The sequence below is a fragment of the Perna viridis genome, chromosome 5 (assembly GCF_037379345.1).
Source record: "Perna viridis isolate PV_CMFRI_1.1 ecotype Kerala chromosome 5, ASM3737934v1, whole genome shotgun sequence".
Taxonomy (NCBI): domain Eukaryota; kingdom Metazoa; phylum Mollusca; class Bivalvia; order Mytilida; family Mytilidae; genus Perna; species Perna viridis.
Window position 1 is genome coordinate 40115734 of NC_142449.1, and position 20511 is coordinate 40136244.

The 20511-nt window shown below is 32.8% G+C and overlaps 1 protein-coding gene across 1 annotated transcript; it reads left to right on the forward strand.

Annotated features, from left to right (window-relative positions):
- The first annotated feature begins 936 nt into the window (after nucleotides 1-936).
- LOC148617476 (CD63 antigen-like) lies at nucleotides 937-16753 on the forward strand. Its single transcript, XM_088585179.1, has 8 exons — nucleotides 937-1041; nucleotides 3652-3735; nucleotides 4443-4721; nucleotides 5056-5130; nucleotides 7092-7196; nucleotides 8265-8456; nucleotides 14818-14901; nucleotides 16530-16753. Exons 2-8 carry the CDS (start codon nucleotides 3676-3678, stop codon nucleotides 16641-16643), a joined length of 909 nt encoding a protein of 302 aa, XP_088441305.1. The 5' UTR covers nucleotides 937-1041; nucleotides 3652-3675; the 3' UTR covers nucleotides 16644-16753.
- The last annotated feature ends 3758 nt before the right edge of the window (nucleotides 16754-20511 follow it).

Below are 20511 nucleotides of genomic sequence, written 5' to 3' on the forward strand. Positions count from 1 at the left end.
TTCTTCAATAAATGATGTTACCTCTGTACAATGTAAACGAAAAATTTGACGATGAAATTACTTGAATCGCTGGCATTGAAATTTGACAAATATATTTCAGAGTTCATACGAAACAACTTTTCATCCATTTAAACAGAATTATAAACCAGGCATGCACTATATTGCATATAATCCAAAAATGAAATGTCTGCAAAAAACCTTTATTGTGTAATTATATACTTGGCACTAATAGATAGTTGTGGTTGTAACTCAAGTACAAATCTTAATAAGAATCATGTACAGGAGGAAAGTTAAGAACTCCTACGTATCTTTGATTTGTTTTTGTAGACCATTGTGAACATCTAAATGATTCAAATTTTTGTCATTATGTATCAAAGGAGTGCTTACCTGGCTTTAATGAAATAAATTGATTATTGTTCAAGCATATCACTGATTTCAATAGTTATGCCCCAAGCTATTTCTACCTCTTTAAAATATAGAAAATCAAATCTTACTGTTGCCAGAAACCAACCAGTTCAATCTTTATTTACAAGAAAGAGAAATTTGACTTCTATAAATCTGTTGAATATAATGAAAACATTGCAAAGAGGTAGTTTTATGTTATCATGTTTTATACACTGACTTATCTTTAAAAATACTGGTATTGAAAATACAACATTTAAATTAAACTACAATATACCTCTACAGATTGTTGAATAAGATAACTGCGACAATACGAATTCAAGCAACGATGATGTTATAACTAAAACAATCAGAATATCAATGTACTTAAATCTATTTAAATATGTTACACAAATATGAGGTTATTGAACACACAAATAAAAAACTGAAAAAAGAAATAAAATCAGTGTTCTACAAAATTTAACAAAATTTGATTATATTAAACTGGTTGTCTTACTTATTTTTTCCCAATTCATATTTAAACTAGAAACAACACTATGATATCATCACTGCATCGCCTTTAACAGGGGTCCTTTGATCCTCAAGACCCTCAATTAGCATTCAACATGATCGTCCATGTTTGGAATATATCTTAAATTTGTAAGTTTCAAAAGTAATATGATTCTTAAAAATAATAAAATGATTTTTTTTATGTTAAGATTTCAGTCGCTCTTGTTTTTGTTTTTTTTTGTTTTTTTTATTTTGGTCAGACAATCTTCAAATGGTTTGTCGTCGTTTATATAGGAAAAGTTTATTCGTATACAACTTATCATGGCACAAAAAGTCATCTAGTTAGTTGCGCAAGATTTTTCTCCCTCATAAAGGCTATATATCAGAGATGATAGTGCAAGGTAAAACTTGTTAAAATTTTTTATACTCGGTTACTGTTGATGGTGAATATGTTTTCGGAGCATCTCTTTGAGTGAAACTTTGGAGTTAATGCTTCCTATAAAAATACAATTTTAGTTAATCAGTTCTAGATACACTGCAAGTTTCTCTTAACTTTGTCTGTTTGTTTTCAACTGCGTTAAATAGAGCTCCTTCTTTTTCATAAAAGATGTCTAAAAAGATAAAAAATAGTCATGAATAAAAGGACAAACACACGTACCTATTTTACCAAATGTTTGAGTTGTTGAAGAATTCAATTTTTAATCGCTTTTAACACCTCTTTACCGATGTGAGAAAAATATTTCTCGCCTATGAAGAGATTCGAGTTCTTAGGCGCTGGTTGACCGAAATAGAAACTGGCGAGTGGTTGTCGTGTGATTGTATGGAATTGTCTATCAAATGCAACGTTGTGTCGTTTCTGACGTGGTTATCCTGTAACAGCTGTTGACGGCATAGACAGACATGACACATATGGCGAATGATGCCCAAGTTTTCGTTTTGAACAATTAAAATAACAACTATAGGTTGTACAACTTACAGATAACTCTTACAATTATCTGACGAGGAGGTAATGGTCGACCACTTTTGTTGACTCGCGTCGGATTTCCAACTCCATGAGACCTTAGGATATCACCATCTTGATACTCATTATCAATATCCTTAATAATCTGAGTGATTATTTCGGTTGTGTTCTCATCAGCTGATTCTCTTATACCACTAACACGCATCAATTCCCTTCTACCATATTGTTCAAGTGAATCAATTTCCTCTTTAAGTTCAGCATTTTCCTGTTTTAAAGTTTCAATTTGATTAGTTAGACCATGAAGGGAATCTTTAAGTACTCTTTCTAATTCCTGCTTGAACAATATTTGTATCATAGTTTGAATTTCTTCGCCAAGGGCACTCTTTAGCTGCAACACTATATTACTTAAGTCTGATGGTTGCAGGCGTTGTATGTGTGGGACATGATTGGAGGTATGAAGATGTATGCGGTAAACGAGGGTCGAGAGCAGGAGTGTGATGAGTTGGAGAAAGTAGGCTATGTACAAGCATAGGTGAAGTTTCGTTTGTTTGTTTGTTTGTTGGGGTTTAACGTCCGTGCAGCAATATTTCAGCTATATTCAGACGATGAACATGAAATGGATGACAAAATGAACATGAAATGAAAAAAAAAGATGGGTCTCAAGGATAATAGGGTCGACAAATTTTGATTGCCACTGGAAAAAGGGGGATGGGTAAGGTCGGGCAATTTAGCCTCCTGTGGCGGAGCGCAAAGGTTCCTACTCCTATCGAATACCACAGCAGGGTTCTTTAACGTGCGAGGAACGTGGCATCCTTCCCAACACGGTGCACCACTATGGTTTGCGGTCAGGTTTTCCGTATTATAGCCTGACAACCCCAGCATGTAACACGCCAGGGGTACCCCATTCCACCACCTGGGGCACACATCCCAGTTGCTCTGTGGGCAGAGCGCCTAGCCCCCGGCTAGGTTTCTGAGCACTATTTAGTCGCCTTTTACGACAAGCTTAGCGCTGCTGCAGGCCTATTCTTTTAACACCCGGACCTGCACGGGGCAGGTGAAGTTTCCATGTTAGGTTTCTTTATATATTCTCTTTCGGGAGGAGATGGTTTACTTAGACGACGAGACCTGTTTATGGGTGTAGACATTAGGGTTATCAATTTCAATCAATATGGTGTTTTTTTTGTTTTTTTTGTTTTTTTTGTTGTTTACATATAAGTCATATAGTCATAATAACAAACCAGGTAAAACCTTCAATCTGTTCAACTACACATAAACCAGTGAACACTGCTCAAACTTTACCGAATATATACTACACACAGAACTGTATACATAATGTTTTCAATAATTTCCAGCTACTTTCAACTTATTGAAACATTGCAATATTATCCATTTAGAACTTCCATCGAGTTTCCTGAATGAATTTCCACAAAATAATGTCTATTAAGTCATTTTCCTGAAATTTTGTTTGGAGCTGATAAAGTACGTGTCCACTACATGAGCATGTGCACTCTATTGAGTGTGGTAACAGTATAGGTCTTATCACTGCTATTATTTTCTACGTCTACCTCTGATAATAAAAAATTGATCTAAAACGTATTGCAGACAAAAACAATGTTGGTACGACAACATATTTGTCATGTATAGTAGACAATGTTTTTGCTACATCGGGGTCTTTGAAAACTTTAATTCGTTTCAAAATTAAAATTCTCACGGCCTTTAACCACTCTGAAAAAAAACCCAAATATTTAGTTTTGACTTTGTTTTTAATTTATCATCTCACATATACATGTATGTTGCAGAAATCTGAATAAAGAAAAACCATTATGGGATGTTTGGCAAGCTGTTTGAAGTTGTTTATAATTGGCTTAAACTTTATCTTATTGGTAAGCTCATAATTGATATTATAACGATTTCGTATGACAAAGCCTCTGCACTTAACCCTTTGTAAATGGAGCAATAAATTTAACCCACCATTTTGTTTGAAATACCTGTGACAAGTCAGGACCATTTCGGTACCAGCTACTCCGGTGGTGTAATATTTATTTTGACAGATTCAATTTGGACACAACTTGATTATGCATCAGAAAAGTGTTCAGTAATTTTGTTGTTACCCGTATTTGCACGACATATTACAAGTCATTTTCAGATATATGAGTGATTTAGACTCTAGATTTTTACACTCAAAGTTTATTTCCGTTTGTAAATGTCCTAGTTTAAATAAACTACATTATTGATTATATAATCATTAAATTGATTCAACTCTGTTGAATGAACATAATACACATTGCGGAGTTTTGAAGACGCCGTTCTCCATAGCTATTTACTCCTTGCTGAGTACTTATATTTAAACTAGAAAAAAAAGATTAACAATGTTCACAAAATTGATACCCCATTTGTTAGAATGACCGTTTGATCTCCGAATTTATTTGGATCGAAATCTAAAATATGAGGTACCCAATAGGAATATGTAAGGAAGATTCCGAGTAACTTTTAATTAAATTCCATTCGTTAGTATATGAACAGTGTCGGATAAAAGATGGATACCCCTTGTGAAAGCATTATAATTAGACATTATTTTTTAACCTTTTAGTTTGGTTGCATCGTAATTTTAGTATTGGGAATTCTATTCCACACTGGATCAGACGTTAGTTTTATCAAGTCACTTGAAGATGGTACAAAAACTGATATCAGGAACTTGATGATGAACACAGGTATTGGTGATGTGGATAACATTGACAGATTTAGTGTGACTGATTTGCTTGGAGGATGGATAGCACATATTATGATTGGTGTTGGTCTTGGACTCTCAACGCTTGCTTTCAGTGGATGTTGTGGAGCATGGTACAAAATACGGTGTCTTCTCCTTATTGTTAGTAAAATTCTTCAAATAAAATACGTAATAGTTTTTTACAATATATGCTATTCTTCCGTTTGCTGGGATATAATTTTCTAAAGAGTTTATAAAATCAGTTAATATATTTAATTTTAACCATTAGAGGTAGACATATGAATTAATTTTTTAACCATGACTCCAAAGTAACAGATTGTTTTGGTTTTTTTAATATCTTTTTCGTTTTCTTACAAAAAAAATGCTCCTACATGTATCAAAGAAAGGGCGGAATGCTAGAAAATCAAGAAATTTCGAAAAATATATGTATTACTTACTGACATATATACCATATATGCTGTTATATACATTTCAGTATATCCTATTACTTGGCATCATGATGTTTGTAGAAGCACTGGTGTTTGCGTTGGCATTTACAGTTCCAGTTACGGTAGGTCTAAAAAGTTTTCTTTTTTATTGAGAACCATTTACAGTTGTAACGTATAGATCTCGACAGAATTGTTCTAAATTAGTGATGTCCGATTATTTCCGTATCAGATTTTACAAACTTGATGTCAAGGGTACCGCTGTCGAAGCAATGCATGCTTGCTCTTTGGACACGCCCGCTTTTTGTGGAAGTTAGTGTTGCACTCTTTTTAGTTTTTTGTCCGGTGTCTTGTATTTCTTATCTTTAGTTTTTAAATGTAATTGTATTGTATACTGTTCGCTATATTCTGTATTTAGATCATCTCAGATTTCCCTTTTTTTTTATTTAGGTGAATCTGAATTTTCATAATTTATTTTCATAACTTATATATTTTTTTCTGCCGATACTATCAGTATACTTTTTTAGTGTCTGTATTTAAGCATTCTGTTAGTAACTTAGCATACTTTCCCAGAACAAAACAGTTTACATTCGATTGACTAGATGTTTTGGTCTTGAAATTTGTAAATTGAGTGACCAAAAACATCAAATTATATTAGTGCAGTTTAAAAGAAAGGTTGAAAATATAGAGAACTTGTTCCTGTTTTTAGTAAAATACGAATTCTAATAAATATCGGCAAACAGCTTTGTTATTTCAAGAATTCTATTTACTTTTACTTGAGACAATAGATATGTGAATGCAAAACAATTGCTCAATCAATCAAACTGACAATTATGTAACGTCAGGATAAGTCATATAACAATGTGGTCTATGAACACATTTTTGCTCACAATAAATATGCCTAATACAAATTTGGCGAGAAATTTTGAGGTAAATAACAATTACTACCAAAGTTTCAAGCGAGTTAGTCCAACAAATGAATGATCGAAAAAATGATTGTCATACAGTAGAGTTCGTTTATATCGAATCTCAGGCGACTGTGTTAGTTATTTCGTTATATGCATCGTTCGTTATATCAGGAACTTTTTTTCAAAATTAGGATTATCTCCCTTTTTATATTTTAAAAGTGGTTTTTATCGCTTAAGATATAGCAATATTGATTTTTTTCCTATCAGTAAATTTTATAATCGTTTGTGTATTTATAATAAATGATGAATAAAAAAATCATGTTTAAGAGCATATAGAAACAAATGTCTAGGACTGATATGGAATCATTTGTATATGACAAACACGTTTTTTTATATTAAAGCTCAACCTACAAGAAACATATGTTTCAATTTTCCCTGTATAATTCCAAAGAGCTACAGGGAAAACTTTTGGTTATTTTATACTTGTTTTTTTATTTTAGAAATAAACATACATATTACAGTTTTTACGTATCATTCTCTGCATTTATAAGGCAGTGAGAGAAACGTGGTATGAAAAATAAACATTTTGAAAGTTTAATTTTACTATTTACCCAATCAGAACCAAGGAAACAATTTTCCATATCACTTTAGTTGAATTAAAATTGAAAATTATATATAATTTAATGAACATTCAAGGACAGATAACTCTGTCAAAAACCTATTTTTTTCTAACATTCTAGTAACGATTCTTAGCAAATCAGTGGTGCTCCGATAGAGAAAGCAGCATCCTTGAGTGAAATTATAATGTCAGATCAGTCGGTTTTTGACATGCATGTTTCTGATTTTTCCCATTTTGCCTGATTCTTACAAAAACTTACACTTGAATACTTTTTTTTTTTGAATTATGTTATTTGACTTTCAGTCTGTCCGTTTGTTCGACCACCAGTTTAGGGCATAATTATAAGTGTTAATCTAAAGACCGTAATTTTGTTTATCTCTGTAACACTTTAATTAACTATGAATCATCGTTATTATTCTTTACAACACTTTATCATCATTAACTCATTCACAATATGGCCTTTTATAATTTTGCAAGGAAGTTACATTGTAAGATATGTTTTGCCGATAACGGTATCAAAATAGCTAAGGGCTTTACCTCAAGTCTGATTTTTATGTAGATCCAAGGACAAATCAAGAAAGAACTAGAGGAATCACTAAGTAAATTCACGGGATTAGCTGGAGATAATGCCGCCACTCTCGGGTGGCTCTTTGTCATGAACTACGTAAGTATTTGTATTATACACGCTGTGAGACAAATGGCAGTACTACTGTAAATGTATCAATTTTCGCGGTGTATTAATTTTCGCTATTTTTGTGGTGGTCAGAAAACTGTGAGAAATAGTTCTCGCAAGTTAATTGTATAAGACTTATCATTTTTTTGAAACCGCTATAAAATTGATATCCTCGGATAAATCTTATCGACAAAATCCACGAAAATTAGGAACAGCGAAAATTAATGCGTTTATAGTAATTTGAAATATCTATTACATAGAACTTGTAGTAATTATATTCTTTGGAAGTACAATAAAGATATTATAAGTATTTACCACGACGAGATCAGTACTACAGTAAATAATTAACAATCACGAAGAAACAGCGTGTCGTCTGCAAGTAAACACATGAAATTTGCAGATTTGCTGATGCAATATCTGTTGTATTTAATAAGAATAAATAGAAATGAGTGCCGAAGAACACCTAGATTTAACGAGTGTGCAGAAATTATTCCGCGCACGAGTTAAATTTTACTGCGTTCTTGGCATGAGTGATCATATGTTGGTAATTCATGGTAACCGATTGATCATCCTATTCATTATATAGATTTCCTCCATTATTCGTTGCTATTTACAACATAAATTTCAAATTGTGAGAATGGCGGAATAATATCAAAGTTGTAAAAGTCAGATAGTGAAATCACCAAATTTATTTCACAGTGGGAATTATCGAAATTTATTACACAGGGAATATTCGATAAAACACTGCTATCTTTATAATAGATAAATTTATTTTTAATGATAGGGAAAAAAACATGAACAAGTCACAAGCTGTAATTATAGAGTTTTTCATCTTTGGTTTAATTGTAAGAATGTTATCGTTGATAAAATCGATAAAGGAATCGCAAAAGTCCCCGTATACACACATAGAGCAATTACTTAACAAGAACGATGTTGTTTTTGTTTACTTCCTTTTACGTTAAAAATGTACGTGTTGATAAAGTTGACGCAGAGTAACGATAAGGTAATGATGTACAAAAAGAGACATTTTTTTATAATTTGTTAATACTTTTCATTCAGTTTAAATGTTGTGGTATTGAGGGTTATACTGACTTTCAAGACCACAGTACAAGCTGGGACAGAACACCCGGTTCTACGATAACTTCCAACATAGATGCTCCTCTTATATGCTGCAAAACTCTGCCTACCAGTAATACTGATTCTGCAGTCGATTGTGCGAGAGGTGGATCGACATTGGATATAAATAACCAGGTATACGTTCCCAATTAATGGACTAAGTAAATAAGTAAGCCACCAGGTAAAAACATATTTCGGCCTATCTGTAATATGAACATGAAATCAAAGGCAGCCACAATTAGAACTGTATTTCTCATTTAAAAAATCAAGTTGCGATGAAATGGCATACAAAAAGGAAACATACTGGCTTTAGGGCGTAAAGAAAATACGCTAAAACTTAAAGTTGATTGGCAATTGAACCATGGACTTTGGTTCAATGACAAGGATTGCAAATTTCTTTTATGTTTTTATGTAAGTATCGACCCAAAAAGTTTGTAGTTATTAGCGGTAATTATTTTATGGTAACTTGTATTGTACAATTTTCTACTTTTCGTATAGTTGATTGATTATTGGGGTTTAACGCCTGAGCAGCAATATTTCAGCTATATTCAGACGATGAACATGAAATGGATGATAAAATGAATATGAAATGATATGAAAAAAGGAATGGGACACAAGGGTGACAGGGTCGACAAATTTTAATTGCTACTAGAAAAAAGGATGGATGGGTAGGGTCTGGCAATTAAGCCTCCTTTGGCGGAGCACAAAGGTTCCTACTCCTATCGAATACCACAGCAGGGTTCTTTAACATGCGAGGGACGTGGCATCTTTCCAAACACGGTGCACAACTATGGTTTGCGGTCAGGTTTTCCTTATTATAGCCTGACTACCCCAGCATGTAACACGACAGGGGTACCCCATTCCACCACTTGGGGCCTGTGGGCAGAGCGCATAGGCCCCGACTAGATTTCTGAGCACTCTTTACTCGCCTTTTACGAAAATTTTAGCGCTGCTGCAGTTATATTCTTTTGACACCCGGACCTGCAGGGGGTACTTTTCGTATACTAACATATCAATAAATTGACCTACATGAAAAGGAAGTTTCGTGTTTTACTGCTTTGAGGATTCGGTGCAAATATTTCTTTTTGCATGTATGATATGACAAATACACAACAGTTAAAACTTGATAGATTTTGGGGAGGGGATTTTTTATGACATGCTGCTAGCTTTTTACTAAGGTTTATAAAATTTTATGCAATGAAATCCTAATATAAAGATAATTTGCAAAATCCGATATGTGGCGTCGTTACATATGGTCATAACTCATTTTATGATTTAGCTGCATGCATACAATTGTTTGGGCAAATAAATTTTGACGTTTCACCACGTTCATTAGATTACATTCAAGGATTCTTGTGAAGTCTCATTTCTGATAGCTAAACCCATATGGACTAAATTGATGGTAATATATTGGATTACGTATGTTGATTTATTTAACTGAAACACCTGCATCAATATCTCATAAGGACATTATTTATGATTCAACTATAAAAATCAATATGATTTAACATTTCAATCTGTGAGAAAGTCTGCAATCATTAACAGTTTTAATGCCAGTTCATATTAAATTGAAACTTGAGGGAAAAAATGTGTCAGAACGAAGGAAAGGTCTTCGTTCTCTGGTTTGATGTAGTGAACCAAGCGTGAAACATTCTCCTGCGAAGAGGTTATATTCGCTATACCAAAATTTTACACCTCTGCCACATTTGGGGCTAAAACCCACCCTTCTAAGCAAATAAGTACAGTACATCGAAAAAACTTCACGGATTCCAAAGAATTAGTGTTCATGTCCTCTGAAAATTTGCATAGCCTTTATTACAGAACCTACAGTTAGCAAAGCGTTACATAATAAATACTTGTCTGCAGAGGATATTGACTGTAAAATGACCTTTACTCATGGAATTCAGTTTTTGTGGTTTAGGGAAAAAACTTCAGATTGCAGATATTTTTTTTGTGGATCATTGCGATTTGGTAATACTTTTACAGGAAAGAACGTATGGGAATTGAACATCTGCTAATATTAAGACAACTTTTCTAATTTCAAAATATTACTGTACACATTTTACAAAGGCTTTAATTATACTTTTCTACTGATCATTCTGTCTGATCATCAACATATCATGCATGAAATCTTAATTCTTTCTGGTATAATTATAAAAACAACATTTTAAATGGAAATGATTTACACTTTATATTTCTTTGTTTCGGACTACAGCTAAATTATTGCCATCTTTTTTTTTAAATATATGTGACACATTGCTATGACGAAGAAGCAATTACATTCTATTTATTCAGCTCTGAACCGCTTGGGCATCTTACAAATAATTCTTCACGCTTCCGTATATGGTAACAATAACGCAATTGTGTCTCCTCGGTATTCGGCCAGATCTTAACCCAAAATGACGCCAAGGGAAAAATATAGAAACATTTACGACTGGTGGATAATAAAAAAATATTTAAAAAAATTATGAATGTACGAACAGTAAGGAACCAAAAATATCGAATTTGAAAGCTAGAAGCCTATATATGTCTATTTTATGGGGCACTTAAGGCTTAGGGTGGCTACTGAAAAATATTGATGTTTGAAATAGTATCCCTCTTAGCCTTAACCCTTGTCGTGCTGTGCCCGGATCTATACGGGGTTGGCCCTGGTTCCTCTTTATTGGTTCTGGCAGTGTTAATCTTCGTGTAGGAAAGCACAATTTGTGTCCATCTGCAAGCAGCGTGACTGTGCTGTAAAATTAGGATACAGATTGTTAAAAAATTATTTTAAAGCTGAATGAAGAGGTCAGGAGTTTTCTCTGCTTGAAAAAGTGAGATCTTTTAGGGAGTAGGGTTCATTTTTCGGCCCCTCGCCAGAGCAGAATTAATCTATAGTGCTATTTTGCCTGGAATCTAAATAAGAATGGTGTCTGTCACCACCGTTTCTATGTCGACCCTTTGTAATGAATACTTCCATTTTTAGGCCAAACAGAGACCAAAAATTGGAAAAAATCCTCATAATTTTTCACACGAGTGACCCATCAGGTGACTCCTGACCCCCACTCGTGACTGTCACGAATCGTATTTTTCTTCAGCGGCCTTCTCGGGGTACAGGCTGTCGGATAAATGTGCTTTTTTCATGTTTAACCCCACATGTAGCAAAAAATGGACAGGAATGAATAAAAATGACTATTTTCGAGTGACAAACCCATTTTACCGCGAATCATATAGTTACAGTAAAAAGACATCAGTGACATATCTTTTAAGTTAAAGTAATTTTAGTAGCTAATAATGAGCGATACTAATCAAGGTAAATGAATAACGTCTTTAAGGGTTCAAAATGAACCTTCAATATCAGTTAACTTAAACTTAAGTACTTCGATTTATTGTTATCCCTATATCTCTAATGGAATGTGGCGGAGAATCCAGACTTAAGTGGCTATCAAATACTCTTCTATATACTATTTTGCTTCAATGCACAGTTCGTAATTTTGTTTCACTATATGACGAATACAGGACAGCTTCCTCTATTTGTTCTAGGATTAGTTAAGAGAAATCATCCTCACTTTCAATTAGAAAGACGGTTATAATGAAGTAAGTCCTTAAAAACTGTTCCGTTAATCATGGAAAAAATACATTGTAACAATTTCGATTTTTTCCTAATATTCTATTACTAGTATTCGTATATTTTACGATAAACTACACATAAAAGTGAACTATTTTGTAATTAGAAGCTTTCTAGAACTGGATAAAGAAGGTTAGCACTTCATCTCAAATATTGTAAAAAAGTATTTAAATGTGAACACATGTGCGCTAAATTAGCATGCTTAAAGAAATAGCTTTGACTCCTTCAAATTTTACTTCACAATTAGCATCTACTTTAGAATCTTTACACTAACCTACCACATGATAAATTGAAATGTCGTTTGAAAGGACTTATACGTTTATCTTCTGCTTTTTTCAAACATTATGTTGTTCTCGGTTACAAATTCTCATATTCCTACAGGTGTGCTACACAGAAAAGCAGATTTGTGATATGCTTAATTTCTTCATGGATAACATATTTGACATATTTGGAGGAGCTTTATCCAACAAGTTGGCATTCCAACAGGCACAAACTGTGCTCCTCTCCTAGCCGATTTGTTTTTATATTCATACGAGACTGAATTTATTATTATAAATTCTAAATCCTTTAACTTTACATACTGATATATTGATGATGTATTGTACATCAACAACAACCTTTTTGTAAATAGTTACCGTCAATCTATCTGCCAGAGCTCGAGATAAAGGAGACTACAGAAACAGCATGTTCTGCATCATTTTGGACATGTATCTCGAATTTGACAACAGTGGTAATCTCAGCACTTAGATTTATGATAAAGGAGACGACTTCAATTTTGATATCATAAATTTTGCAGCAATACCCCTTCATCTTCTGAATATGGTGTTTATATTTCACAATTGATTAGCTAATCTAGAGCAAGTACCAACTACTCTGATTTCCTTATTTCCTCGAACGCTGTAAATATCTGTTTAACAGACGCCTGAATCAAGGATAAGTGGAAATGGGTCTAAAAGGTCTCTTACCAAATTCTGTTTTAGATATTAGTCCTTGGTTGAAAATACTCTTCTAAAACAATGGGTAATGAATGTTTTTTGTAAAATGTTTTTGTGCGGATGTGACCACTGATTTACCAATTATGCCAATAACATGCACATTCTTTTTTAATTACCACTGGTATACTCATGCTGCAATGGAAGAGGTAGGTTTAGCGCGCTGTAAAACCTATCATTTCGTATGAAGTGCCTGTAACAAATCAGTACCATTGCGGTACCAGCTGCTTCGGTGGTGTGATATCTATTTTGCCAGATTTATATTGGACTTAAGTTGACTTAATTATAAGTTGAAATGCATTAACGTAACTAGTGAAAAAAATACAGTTATGTAATAATTCTGTCAAAAAAAATATCAATAATAATTCATCATGAAAACAGCACTGTAATAATACTGTAAATGGTATTACTACCATTTATCATAAAAACAGTACTGTAATAATACTGTAAGTGATATTACTACCATGTTTGAAAAAAAAATCCAATACCGAAACACTGCTGTAAATAAAATAATGTTTTTTATAAAGCACAATACACTACAATATATTAATGTACAATTCTAAGAAGAACTGTATTAGCATAAAATTGTAGAAATGTTGTAAGTGTTGGATTAGACTATAAATTTTCATATTATTATCAATAAATATGCATGTCCTTTGCACTGTTTTGACTATTGACCCACTTTGTCTGGTGGCAATTAAATGCTGCCTGTTTGTATTGCAATATACCGGAAGCAATTCGTCGTAATGGAAGCGGGAGGTTAAGAGCGCTATAAAAGCTGGCTTAACCCACCATTTCCATCAGAAATATCTGTGCGAGGTCCGGACCATTGTGGTGGTTTCCAAATTTCCGGTTTTTTCCTCATATTCCCATTTATTATCCAGACTCGTTTTTTTCTATCCCTTTTGCCTACAGTACATCAGTTTGGTAATTTTATTATTACCCATTATTATACTAAGGTGTTAAATTTCTATACTTTTTTGATTATTGCTTTTTTTCACATTTATTTGACAAATATATTTTGGTGATAATACAATTCAATTTATTACTTAAAATTCGAATGTTATTGCTAACATCAATATATCCGTTGCATGTCGGCAAGCAATGTTGCACTTTATTATACATTTTTACTATATCTTTAAGTTCTTTCTCTTGCTTTAGACATCCATTCCAATTAATTCACGTTAATGCTCTTTTTGTTTAATTTCGAGTTTTAACCATCTCTCTACTCGGAGTGAAAATGTAATTTTTTCGTTTTCGGCAGGCGAGTGATTAGAATTCCGTTGTAATGAACAAAACAAGTTGATGTATTATGTTTACATTTTGTTGTTTTTTCTCCAGACTAAAATGAGATGTTCTTGCATTATAACTCGTGGATTTTCAAGTTCCTCTATTTTCGATTGTTAAATGACCAATTTAAGCAGTTGTTAAAGCTCGTGCTGAAAATATCGAGAATTATCTGGATTGCGTAACATGACAATCTATTAGAAACCATGAAAAAAAGCAGTAGGTATCCTACCGATTGTTGAAGATTCAATAGTTCTAGTTTATTGGAGTCATAGTGTATTATACTATAATTTACTAACTACGATATGATTATTTAATTTTAAAGGGTCCACTGAATCACCGACCAAATCAGCAAATGTCAATTTTTCTGTTGATATTAACTTGATAATTCATGTACAAACAACTATTCAGAATATGAAACACACGTGTGTTATGCATGTCTGACACTTGTATAACAAGTGTTCTAGAAAAAAAAAACAAAGCAAGGGGCAGCAAACTAAAATGTCTTACTTGGGATTCCCTTCTTTAAGGTACACTATGTAAATGTTAAGCATTTTTTATGACATACACACTAATGCAATGTAACTAACTAGCATTCGTTTTTTTCCAGGGCTGTTTTGATTTGATTTGGGACAAGATTCTAAAAAACTCACTTCCAACCTACCTTATTATTGGTAACCTTTTTCTTATTCAGGTAATTAACTATACCTTCCATCAGGTTATTTTATACATAAATTGTGACATTTTTCTTGTCAATGTAGCTAACTTTACCTTTCATCTACTTTTACTATGAATATTGTTTAGGTTTTTCGTTCAGTAACTATATTCATTTTTTTTGTTAACGTTACGCTTGTAATTCAAACTAAGGTTCTATGTAAGAGAAATCAAGGAAACAAAGTTCTAGAAGAAATAAAAAGAATGTAATCCAGAGACAAAGACCAGACTTGGAAAAGAAACACATACAACAAAGAACACAAAATAACCAAAATAATACGTAGAAGACAACAAAAGTAAATGAGCAACTCGGAATCCACTAAAAAACTGGAGCATGTAGTAGGTGCAGCGGTAGGGTAAGAGTCCTCTACTTTTCTAGAAACACCCATCGAGATGTTTGTAAAAAGTCAAGTGTGGAGTAGAAAAAAGAGGAAAGAAATTTTTCTTCCAGATATATATATATATGAATTAAAACTGTTTATCTTCATAATAGTCCAAATCCTCGACCAGTAATGATGCCCTTTGGAAGACTGATTGTATTCGTCGTTACATTGAATCATTACTACCGATCTAAGATATATAATTGGTCCAAATAGAAAAAAAACACTAGACTCTCTTAAGAATCAGGCAAACAATTAAAAACAAAATAATGATCATGCTCAGAAAAATAAACACATGAATTTGAAAATGTTGGCATATAGGTAATGACCATTTGAAGACAACTTGACAGTTTTTCCGTCTTGGAATTGTCACGTGATTCAGAAAAAAAGAGTTCAAAGTTACAAAAGAATGAAAGGGGAAAAGCGAACTATCCTTCTTTGATGATGAAATTGTGATGCATTTAATATAATTTATATCTCAAATTATTTACAGTTAATACCGTTTCTACGTTTCAAATAACATTTTGAGTAAGTTTTCATGTAAAGAATTGTGTGTTTTCTCGCCTTGATTCACCCATCGCCTGATTCTTACAGAAAGTAGCTTTCAATACTATAGTAATATCAAAAGGGAAAAAGGAAGTCTGGTAACAAGACAATGTCGGAAACATAAGAAATAACTCGACAAAACAACACAAAGAAATAATAAAAATGTACTCAAAGACGATCGGCACAAATACTAAAAACAATGAATATAAGACCGTTCTGTAGTCATTTTTTTTCACAAAAAATTCATTAATGTGAAAAAGACTGAAGTAATGACGTCAAAATATACTATAACACCAATGCGCATGCACCAATGCAATGCATTATTTCATACTTTATTTTAAATTGACCAAAACCAATGATTCGTATTATTCAAACCATTTCTGTATGTGCCGGATTTCATTCAGATTTAAAGAGGTTGGCTAAGCGTAAGGGACGCACTCTTACAAATTACTGGAACGTTTGATTCAGGCTCTCTATATCAATGTCATGTAAACATCAAAGTAACATGGATTGATTTCATTCTGTTTCAAAGGAAAGCTTGAAAAGGCTTTAGTGAAATAAATTGAATATAATACAAACATATCACAGATTTCAAGAGTTATATCCTTTACTTTAGGTCTACATCCTTAAGTATATAATTTAAGTGAACAGTTTGTAAAAAAACATTTGTCTACCATTGCAGTTGTTGGTTTTCATCGCATCAATAAAGTTCTTCAGGGAAGCTAAGAAGAAAGAAAAAATCCACCCACAGGACCCAATTCCACTAAAATCGATATTAAAGAAATCAAGGAAATAGAAGAAGTGCACACAGCCTAACAATATAGCTGTATTTGTATTATTAACACTTACCCTATATCTATCAACTGATTTCTGTATCATCATTTGAGTATTATATATATGTCATTGTTTCGACTTTGTTATTTGAAGTAAAAAAATCTATTTTATTAAACGCGTTTGAATTTCTACAATCATCAAGAGTGACAAATATTTCTTCACATGTGAAATTTTAAAAAAATCTTAATTTGGATAAATGTATTTCACTGTTTCCTATTGACCAAACTTTACGACAAATGTGATGAATTTCATTCACAATTGTCTACTTTCCTTTCATCTATGATAACATCCTTCAGCACCTGCATATGGAGTTTTCATATCACAACCAATACGTCATGCCATAGCTTTCCGTTACTACGCAGACTTCTTGTATCGAGATAGACTTCTTACAATTAGGCTTCTGGAATTGGGTTATGTTGCTAGAAGTCATCACTACAGAAGTTTTATGGTCGTCATCATGAACTCGTTACGGTGTATCCATCTGCACCACAAAAAACTGATTTGTCGCAACGTGTCAGTTTTCCTTTCCTCTTTCGTTTACCCCGTACTTGACTTTTATGGGCAACTCGGCGGATGTTTCAAGAAAAGTAGAGGACGCTCACCCTACCGGTGCACCTGGTCCATGCTCCCAGTTTTTAGTGGCGTCCTAGTTGCTTTTGTCACTTTGTATTATTATTTTAGTTACTTTATGTTCTTTGTTGTGTTTGTCCGATTTCCATAATATCTGGTATTTGTCCTTGGATTACAATCTTTTGATTTTCGGTAGAATCTTGGTTCCCTTGATTACATTTTATTTTCAATCCGTATATCACAGGATAAAAAAATATTTCCATTATTATTGAAATATACACGCTATTTACATCGTGATACTGTGTTGTCTTGAATATAAATTGCTTTTTATGGAACTCCTGTTTGACTAATATCTGGTAGCTGCATTATTTTAGTAAGACTATTACCGGATTGCACTTACTTGCGACATGACCGGTGCCCTGTTGGATCAGGATATGCTTACCGTTTCGGATAACCTGATGTCGCTCTCATTCTTTTGTTGGAGTTCTTATTGCTGTCACTTTAGTTTTTGTGTTGCGACTTGTTTTCTTTATTTTTAGGTTTTAAGCTTTCAAGTAATCTGTTCAATTCGGTTCACTACTTTGTGTTTTTGTCTCCTATTTTCACGTTGTGGTCATGTATTTGGATTTTGTTCATGTGCCGGTATATTTTGCCGATATTATGCCAATATATTTAAATACAATAATCGACTGGATAATCTGATTTACCGAAATATCGGATAACACTAGTGCCAGGAACGCTTGGATATAGTGTTTCTAACTCTTACAGTATTTAACTGGTACACATAACTCTCGTTAAATTTTGGCGTTCAACTTGGCACTCGTGAATGATTATGTGCCATATATCCTCACTTTCCTTCAGTGTTTGTCCTATCATTGTATGACCAGGTATTTTCACTTGTCAGTTTTGATGTAACTGAACTTAGCTTAACGGTTATTTAGCAGTTTAAAAAGGCAAAATCTTTTCCACTTAATGATTATCTCTGTTTTGGGTGAATGTGTTCAAATTCAGTTTAATCCTTTTGTTAGCATATCATTTGAATTCATTTAATTAACAGAGTTAACAACCAGTAAAGGTTTAGAAACAAAATCTTACTGTTCAGTGAAATGACTGTTAATACATTACAAATATTTTTTTTTATTTTGTGAAAATGGATATAAATCCGACTTTTCATTTACTGTATTCACATTTTATAAGGAATAAGTGACGATGCGCTTTGGTTTAATTTTGGTTTTTTTTATTATCATTGAAAAGTGTGCATATGTATGTAGAATCTTACACTAAACACAACGTTTAACATTATGTCTACACTCGCGATGAAAATTAGAATTCAACCATCGAGAATGTAGAAATATATTAAGCAACAAGATATGTAATCCAGACTTTGTGGAATTGATGTTATTTCTTAATTGTTGTAGTACGGAGTTCTTCGTTACATACATCATAGAGTAAAATTACTTGTTTTGAAGACGTTATATAATTACAACAGATGTCGTTCCGTTCATTTCTGTAATTAAAACAAAAAACAAACTTACATTTGAGAAGAACCAATTTCTTTACACCAAGCAGACAGTGTAAAAAATTTAAATGTATTGTTAAAACTAGTTTTGCATGCATAAGGTTAATCGCTAAAAAACTAACCAGAGAAAAATATAAGTTGACTTCAAGTAGTCAGTTTCCATTAACAAACATAATTCATGTTCATTTTATCATCCATTTCATGTTAATCGTCGGAATATAGCTGAAATATTGCTGCTCGGACGTAAAACCCCAACACTCAATCAATCAATCATTAACAAACACATTATTAAACAGATTGATTAGTACAATTTAAATGCATCAGTTCTAAAGTAAAAAGTAAAATTATAAATTGACTAGGTTCTCATGTTCTACAATATAATACTCGTAAAACTTTAATTATTTAATTTTTTTGTTTGTTTTTTTTTTCGACACAGTCAGTAAAGTTTCACTTTTACCCTTTGTAATGAAATGTAGAAGTAAACAGAACAATATTTAACGGTTTTATTTAAAGATAGTACTTGTAAGAATTTCTTTTTCTATTTAAGGAATGGCTGCTATATGTTTTCAGTCTATGAAAAAATAGCCGCAATCACCAAAGGCATCGAGGTTATATCACTTAGACCGAAAAAATATAACAGACATTCCATATAATTTAATTTTAGTATCAAAACTCAACGAGTAAATCATTTAAAAAGGTTGATGACGTCATATACACATTAAATTATTTATTGAAATTATGTTGATATCATTCTTTGGTAAGTTTGATAAGCTCGAAGTCTTTTTTCTAAATGTACATGTACCAGCCATATAGATAGTGTTATGACGTTGTATGGAGACACTTTAAGTGGGTGATTGATGATGATTGACACAACATATCAATCGATAAGTCTGTGATGGCAGCTGAAGTCCGTTTTCATTGATGACTACGATATTTAGTATTCTAATAGCCCTGCTCTGAATGCTTACAATGTATTTGTTATATATTTTAGACGATAAAAATTGTTCGGGGTTCAAGCTATTTGACTACTAGTAATTTACAAAGAATAGTTGGTGAAAATTATAATTTCTGAAAAAGTAGAAAAGCGTCACGTCGGTACGGTTTTCAAATACAATGTTCATTGTATTAGATCATACTGTCGGAGTTGGGAAGCTTCGCTCATAAATCATTTTATCGGCCAAACCCTTTCTACTGCGTGGACAAATAATATCTTATTCGTCAATGTAAATTATAGAAATACATCTTTTACCCGGAACTGTTGAATATTTAATGGATTTATACGTCGAACGTTTAACGTCTTAAAGACAACCGTCATAAAAATAGACGCATGTCTGACATTAAGTTATCTGTCCCGAACGTCCGGTCACATAGAGCGTAATTTTATTGGACGACTAAACTGTTGATCCTATACATGGTAAACATTATATTTCCTGTTAAATATTCATGATAGAATATCGTATCTAGGGCACCAGAAGTGCATATCGTTTGGTTACTAAATTGTATTTGCTATGATTGTAACTTCAGGTTGATTTGCAAAAAATGCCTATCATCCGCAACAACATCACAAAACGAATATTTGAATCGTTTTTCCCCCATCTATTCCATGATGACGAAGTTTGAACATCCGAGAAGGAATTAAAAATATAAACAGATAAATTTCATATAATTTGTTTCAACATAAGGTGTTATTTCGCATTTGAAATGCTAAAGTTTAAATTGCTAATATCCTTATGCTTACTGG

Coding starts and splice junctions, on each gene's coding strand:
- LOC148617476 (XM_088585179.1), top strand. CDS start 3,676: ATGGGATGTTTGGCAAGCTGTTTGAAGTTGTTTATAATTGGCTTAAAC. Junction 7,197..8,264: donor GGCTCTTTGTCATGAACTAC/GTAAGTATTTGT, acceptor CTTTTCATTCAG/TTTAAATGTTGTGGTATTGA. Junction 8,457..14,817: donor CATTGGATATAAATAACCAG/GTATACGTTCCC, acceptor GTTTTTTTCCAG/GGCTGTTTTGATTTGATTTG.